This window comes from Salvelinus namaycush, chromosome 5 (assembly GCF_016432855.1).
Source record: "Salvelinus namaycush isolate Seneca chromosome 5, SaNama_1.0, whole genome shotgun sequence".
In the NCBI taxonomy this organism is placed as follows: domain Eukaryota; kingdom Metazoa; phylum Chordata; class Actinopteri; order Salmoniformes; family Salmonidae; genus Salvelinus; species Salvelinus namaycush.
This window is the reverse complement of record NC_052311.1, coordinates 30189557-30196613: the sequence shown is the minus strand read 5'-3', so window position 1 is coordinate 30196613 and position 7057 is coordinate 30189557. Positions and strand designations below refer to the sequence as shown.

Genomic DNA, 7057 nt, shown 5'->3' with positions numbered 1-7057 from the left:
GCACACATACACAATCCATGTCTCAATTGTCTCAATGCTTAAAAATCCTTATTTAACTTGTCTCCTCCCCTTCATATACACTGATTGAAGTGGATTTAACAAGTGACATCAATAAGGGATCATAGCTTTCAACTGGATTCACCTTGATCAGTCTATGTCATGGAAGGAGCAGGTTTTCTTAATGTTTTGTACACTCAGTGTATAGTCCGAGTTAGGATGGAGAACAATCAACACCTTTTATTTTTTCAATAAATGATTACACCATTGATTATTCTATAGCTCTTAAACCAAGCCTTCCATCAGCTGTTGAAGATTGAAATCCGAATAAAAAATATAAAATAAAACATTAAACATTCAACAAAGGTGTGGATTGTTCTCATCCTCCCCCGAGCCTGTTATTCGTTTATTAACCACTAAGGGGTAGCCTAACGCTGGTGATTAGACTTTCTCCTTGAAATCTAAGTAAAATTGGAACATAATTATAACCTGAATCAAATCAGCAAGTTTATAAGGAGACATGTATTTACCATCTCACAGTGAAATTAATTGGTAGATTTGTTCTGTGGTTGTGTCTAGTTGTGTTCTAAAGGGATCTTGTCATAGTGAAGGATTTTGGAGCTGAGCTGGAGTTGTGTTGGACCGAGTAAAATATGACCCCAAAAATATAGCGGAGGGGGTATTCTGAAATTATAGGCTACTTTTCTCAAGTCTACATTTCAATTTTTCTCTTTTTATTAAGCAAGAGGTTATTCATTTGTTTAGCATCATTCTACTTCACATGTGATTGTGGTGCACATTTATCAAATTTACAAGAATGACTTAAGGCCCTTTGACCCATCCATCTGTCATATCTCTCAGGTAATAGTTCTAGTGCGCATGGTCCTCCCCCACCCGTTCCAACTTGTTATGGCAGGAAGAAGCCTATCGTGGAAGGGTTTGAACGTTGTCACTCGGGAAAGTTAATTTGTTCCAGTAATGGAAAAGAATTTGAGATGACTGTAATAATGGAGTCAACAGCGATATAACAAAGAACAACTTGTCTTATAGAAAAACACTTGTGGAAGTAGGAAGAACCGTATCTTTTTTTTTTTGTACCGAGTTTTAGCCTAGCTAGCTAGCATTACATTAGCCATCAGTCACTACCGCACAGACACTCAGGGAGGCACGCAATGGTTTTTGAGGGGGGATTACGGACGACTCTCCTTGCAACGAAAATTGCACAACATTTGTTGTACTGGTAAAGTTTTGTATGTTCCAACAACAAAGAGTCGTCAAGAGTAGCTACAATACGTTTTCTTTCCACTGTTTGGGGGTACTTTGAATTTCCCTCCTTTTTCAATCCCAGGCGGATGAAAAGGGGTTTGGGGTTGTCTAGCACCAGTTAACTAGCCATTTGCTAATAGTTGTAGTCAGTTCTCAAGGGTACTTAGCTATACATTTTTTTTTTCGTCGGAAAGGACAACTTTTGATAACTTTGTATCGAGGCAAAATCGGGATATCACCGGGTGTGTTTGTGGATTTATTTTTGTTCTCCCTTTTGAGGAAATTCTCTACACAATGGATCCTAATTCAGGGAATTCTGCCTCTGCTCCCAAAAGCAAGAAGGACAAGAAAGAAAAGAAAAACTATGAAGATGGAGACGGCAAAAAGAAATTTGTACGTATTCATTAAATATTTCACTGATTGTGAGTTAACTAATAATGCACTCCTGAGTTCAATGTTACTTGGGAACTCTGAGTTGGTACTTTCTGGTAGAACAAGTGGCAGAAGTTGTCAGAACGTTACCACTTAGATATCTACCTAACAAACCTGTTTGTTTATTTCATTTGCAGCCAGTTATTTTACAACATTCGGTGTGTTTTCGGACTACTCTGAAATCCGCAAGGCTAATGTCAATCGTGTTAACGTTACGTGTTTTGTGAAAAAATGAGGAAGTAACTAGCTAGCTATCCTCATGTTAAAACTCTGAAGTGTTGCAACGAGCTTGACAATGTAGCAAACGGCTTGACTCGCGGTTTGGCAACAGTAACTGTAGCAAATTAGCTAGCTAGTGTTTGTTTTGGAGATGGTTCGGGTTTTCCACAGGTTGCTGTCTCCGGATTGAACCTGTGTTTGAAGTACAGTACACATGGAATAAATGCCTTTCTCCACTTTCCCACGTAGGCAAAAATTTGCATGGTCTCCCTTGCGGGCTAGTATTCAGAAATGAAATTTACACATCAATGACAAAATAAACTAATATGAATGGGAAATGGATTTAAATAATATGCTACTTTGCATCGTAGAGTAAAACACTGACATGTGGCACATCACACCGATTTGAAGTAGTCGCGTGGATGGCGATAGTGACGTCATAGCCATTTAGTACCCATGGCAAGAATGGGGGATTCAGTGTGATATCTAGAAGAGAGAGCATGGGGAGTCACCCGTAATTGCGTGTCATCATGGAGGGTAACGTGTCATTTAACCCCTGGCTAGTCTAGCAACAGTTGGAAACTGATATTCCACAGACAAATGGTAACCATAGAGGCCCAAATACACACCTGGTCAACGAGCACAGCTCCCCACCCTATCACATGCTTTTGTAAGATCCCAACCCCCCTCCACCCTCTCTCGAAAGCCCTTCAGTCTCCCCGTTCTGAAGGTGCCAGTGACAGATGTTCTCTGCCCAGGCGTCCTGCCATGCTCGCTAGAGCAGATGTTTGCAACTTGAATGATTTGGCCAGGTTCCATGTGTAGGCTATGTGATCTGGTTTGCATTATCTTGATATAGGCCTAGGCTATATCACCATTGGCGATTAGTGTTTTCCACTAGCGTCAGCTATAGAGCTGGTTAGACGCTACCCTGTCAGCCAGGTACTTTTCCCACTTAAATTAACTAGGTTACTTTTTTTTTTTTTTTTTTTTTTTTTTTTTTACAATTCTCAAGTCAGAAAAAAAGTCTGCCGAGCACTCTCCCGCTAGATGCATATTCTAGCGATCTATTGATAAGATGGTCGCATGTTAGTCACAAAGTGAGCAATGACAAGGAAAAACTGCCGGTTTGACAGTCTGCTGTCTGTCCCGCCTCCTGGTGTGTGTTGTACTCTGTGGTTGCAGTCACATTTTAAATATATAGGTCCAGGGCTTGACATGATCTTTTCTAGCCACTTGGGCAAGTGGGACAGAGTTTGTTTTTTTACTTGTCACTTGTCCCCCAAAAAGAAATGGTCTGTAACACCATGGGCAAAAAAGGTGACTGAATGCAAGGAACTACTTCACAAAATACATATTATTATCACTGGTGTTGACAATGGAAGGCTGCTGGTCTCTGATCCCATGTAGTATATCTCCTGCTGTGTGGCCTTGAGCAAGGCACTTAACCCCCCACAAAGTAAAATACTGCACCGATAGGCTACAGTATAAAACATGTGGTCTGTCAACCCTCCCCCCATCTGGAGAGCTACTTGGTGTGCAGGCTTTTGATCCAACCCTGCTCAAACACACCAAAGTCAGTCTTTTTTCTTCTTTTTTTTATACAATGTGAGATTTTCTGGCAGGGCTGAGGACTGTTATCTATTTAGTCTGTTGTATGCTATATCAATATTTTACCTTCTGCGCAATGTCTCTAGCTCTCTTTCCTCAAGCAACGGCACACACCATGACTTTTCCAGGATTTTCATTATTGACCAAAAATTAGCAATACCTGGGCAAATAGAGTGCATTCGGAAATTATTCAGACCCCTTGACTTTTTCCACATTTTGTTACGTTAGTGTTATTCTGAAATGGATTAAAAAAAAATTGGCCTCAATCTACACAATACTCAATGACAAAGAAACAGTTTTTTTTTTACATTTTGAAAATGTTTATATATAAATATATATATATATATATATATTTATATAAATATATATTTATATATATTTATATATATATATATATATATAAATAAATAAAATCACATTTTACATACCTATTCAGACCCTTTACTCAGTACCTTTGAAGCACCTTTGGCAGTGATTTCAGTTCGTCTTCTTGGCTATGACGCTACAAGCTTTCTCCCATTCTTCTCTGCAGATCCTCTTAAGCTCTGTCAGGTTGGATGGGGAGCGTCGCTGCACAGCTATTTTCAGGTCTCTCCAGAGATGTTCGAGCGGGTTCAAGTCCGGGTTCTGGCTTGGCCACTCAAGGACATTCAGAGACTTGTCCCGAAGCCACTTTTGGTTGTGTTGGCTGTGTGCTTAGGGTAGTTGTCCTGTTTGAAGGTGAACCTTCGCCCCAGTCTGAGGTCGTGAGTGCTCTGGAGCAGGTTTTGATCAAGGATCTCTCTGTACTTTGTTTCGTTCATCTTTCCCTCAATCCTGACTAGTTTCCCAGTCCCCCCCTCTAAAAAACATCCCACAGCATGATGCTGCCACCACCATGCTTCATTGTAGGGATTCAGGCCAAAGAGTTCAATCTTGGTTTCATCAGACCAGAGAATCTTGTTTCTCGTGGTCTGAGAGTCCTTTAGGTGCCATTTGGCAAACTCCAAACGGGCTGTCGTACCTTTTATTGAGGAATGGCTTCCATCTGGCCACTCTACCGTAAAGGCCTGATTGGTGGAGTGCTGCAGAGATGGTTGTTTTTCTGCAAGGTTCTCTCATCTCCACAGAGGAACCCACGCCCACCTACGTTTTATTTATTTTTTCCACCCCAGTAGCCGGATGCCGCTCTGGTCTGGTAGAAGTTTTGCCGGCTCTCAACAGCTGACTGGCTGGTGCTAGGCAGGGTTCCATACCCAAAGGGGTTTCCCCCTTCCCTGGAGAACGGAGCTGATCTCGACCCAGCAAACCAGCCATGGAGGTACGTCACTCGCCGTGGAAGTCAAAGAAAGCGTCCTCTGGCAACATGGGTCTCCATGGAGATGTTGAGCCTGGAACTGACACAGACCAGAAACAGCTTTGCTGCCCTGGATCCAGAGGTACCTGCGTCTTCGTCCTCGGCTCTGTCTCCCTCTCCGGTGGCTTCTACCTCGGGTTCAAATCCTCAGAACTCCCTGAGAGACCGGCCCATTCAACATCATCAGCTGTCATCGTAGGCAGCTCTATGGTGAGAAACATCTCGGCCCCCAAGGTTAAAACCCTGTGCTACCCAGGAGCACGAGTACAGGACATAACAAGGCTGCTTCCGACTGTTCTACCACAGATGCCAGGAGCTGACACTGTCGTAGTCCATGTGGGGTCAAATGATATCAGGAGGGCTAGCTCGGAACATTTAAAAATGGATTTTAAAGAACTGATATTAGCATTAAGACTCAAAAAAACGGCCAATAATTTCAGGTCCAGTACCATCGTTGGGCCGTGGGTGTGAAAGATTCAGCAGACTGCTGGCATTACACATTTGGCTAAAAGATTACTGTAGCTCTGCTGGAGTCACTTTTATTGATAACTTTGACACCTTCTGGAAACAGAAGATACTCGACAGGAATGACGGAGTCCATCCAAATCATCTTGGCTCCTGGACCCTGTTCACGCATTTCAAGGGTGCGTTGAAACAATGACTGGTAAATGATCCAAGACCAGGTCAGTTAATCCCTACCATTGTGACAATTCGTCGTCATAATGCTGCATCAAATCTACATGATCTTAGGGGTATTGGCAAACACAATGTAAGTCATTTGGTTTATGTACCCCTAATTGCACCGAATACATCTGTTTACCCTACAACTATTGTAAGCAGTAATCATGAGCCTATAAACCAGAGTTACACTGTTAGCACTGAGGCGGTGTGCAATAGTAGGAAGACCACTATGCAGCTCACCCTGCACTATCAGCTCCAATGTAAATGACATGAGTAAGTCTACCTCTGATAAGCTTCCCAGTAAAGCATTAAAAATAATCAAGCAACCCAGAAAAGTGCCAAAGATAGGCTACATATGTTAATATGGGCTAAGAATCAAGGTCCATGAAGTCAATAACTTGCTTGTAACAGATGACATTCATATTCTGACTCTCTCTGAAACTCACTTAGATAATTCCTTTGATGACAGTGGTATTAATACATGGTTATAACATCTACCGAAAAGACAGAAATGCCAACATAGGCAGTGTTGCGGTCTATATTCAGAACCACATTCCTGTAAAGCTTAGAGATGATCAAATGTTAAATACTGTTGAAGTAATATGGCTACAGGTTCATCTGCCTCACCTAAAGCCCATTCTTGTGGGAAGCTGCTATAGACCACCAAGGGCTAACAGTCTGGATAATGTGTGAAATGCTCGATAATATATGTGATATCAACAGAGAAGTATGTTTTCTGTGTGTTTTTTAAATATTGGCTGGCTATCATCAAGCTGCCCACTCAGGAAAAAACTTCAAACTGTAACCTGTGGCTGCAACCTGGAACAGGTTGTCAGTCAACCTACCAAGGTAGTTACAAACAGCACAGGAATTAAATCATCAACATGTATTGGTCACATCTTTACTAATTTTGCAGATATTTGCTTTAAAGCAGTATCCAAATCCATAGGATGTAGTGATCACAATATAATAACCATATCTAGGAAAACCGAAGTTCCAAAGGCTGGGCCTAATATAATTTATAAGAGGTCATACAATACGTTTTTTTAGTGATTCGTATGTTGATGATGTAAATAATATTTGCTGGTCTGTGGTGTGTAATGAGGAGCAACCAGACGCTGCACTTGACGCATTTATGAAACTACTTATTCCAGTTACTAATAAGCATGCAACTATTTAAGAAAAATTATTGTGAAAACTTAAATCCCCTTGGATTGATGAGGAATTTAAAAATTGCATGGTTGAGAGGGATGAGGCAAAAGGTATGGCAATTAAGTCTGTCAGCCCAACTGATTGGCAAACATACTTCAAATGATGAAATCATGTGACTAAACTATACTATGAAGCAAAGATACATTATATAAAGAATGATAGTAAAAAGCTTTGGGGCACCTTAAATAACAATTTTGGGGGAAAATTTAGTCCGATGGCTCATCCATCAAAGTTCACTGATATTGCAAACTACTTTAATGACTTTTTCATTGGCAAGATAGGCAAACTTAGGGATGACATGCC

At 41.2% G+C, this 7057-nt stretch overlaps 1 protein-coding gene across 2 annotated transcripts in view; it reads left to right on the top strand.

Moving 5' to 3' along the window:
* Positions 1–906: 906 nt before the first annotated feature.
* Positions 907–7057, top strand: part of LOC120048178 (protein diaphanous homolog 1) — a 120384-nt gene continuing 114233 nt past the window's right edge. For both annotated transcript variants that reach the window (XM_038993938.1, XM_038993937.1), the window contains exon 1: positions 907–1656. In XM_038993938.1, the coding sequence (XP_038849866.1) occupies positions 1558–1656 (99 nt within the window). In that variant the 5' untranslated portion in view covers positions 907–1557. The remainder of the gene's footprint in view (positions 1657–7057) is intronic.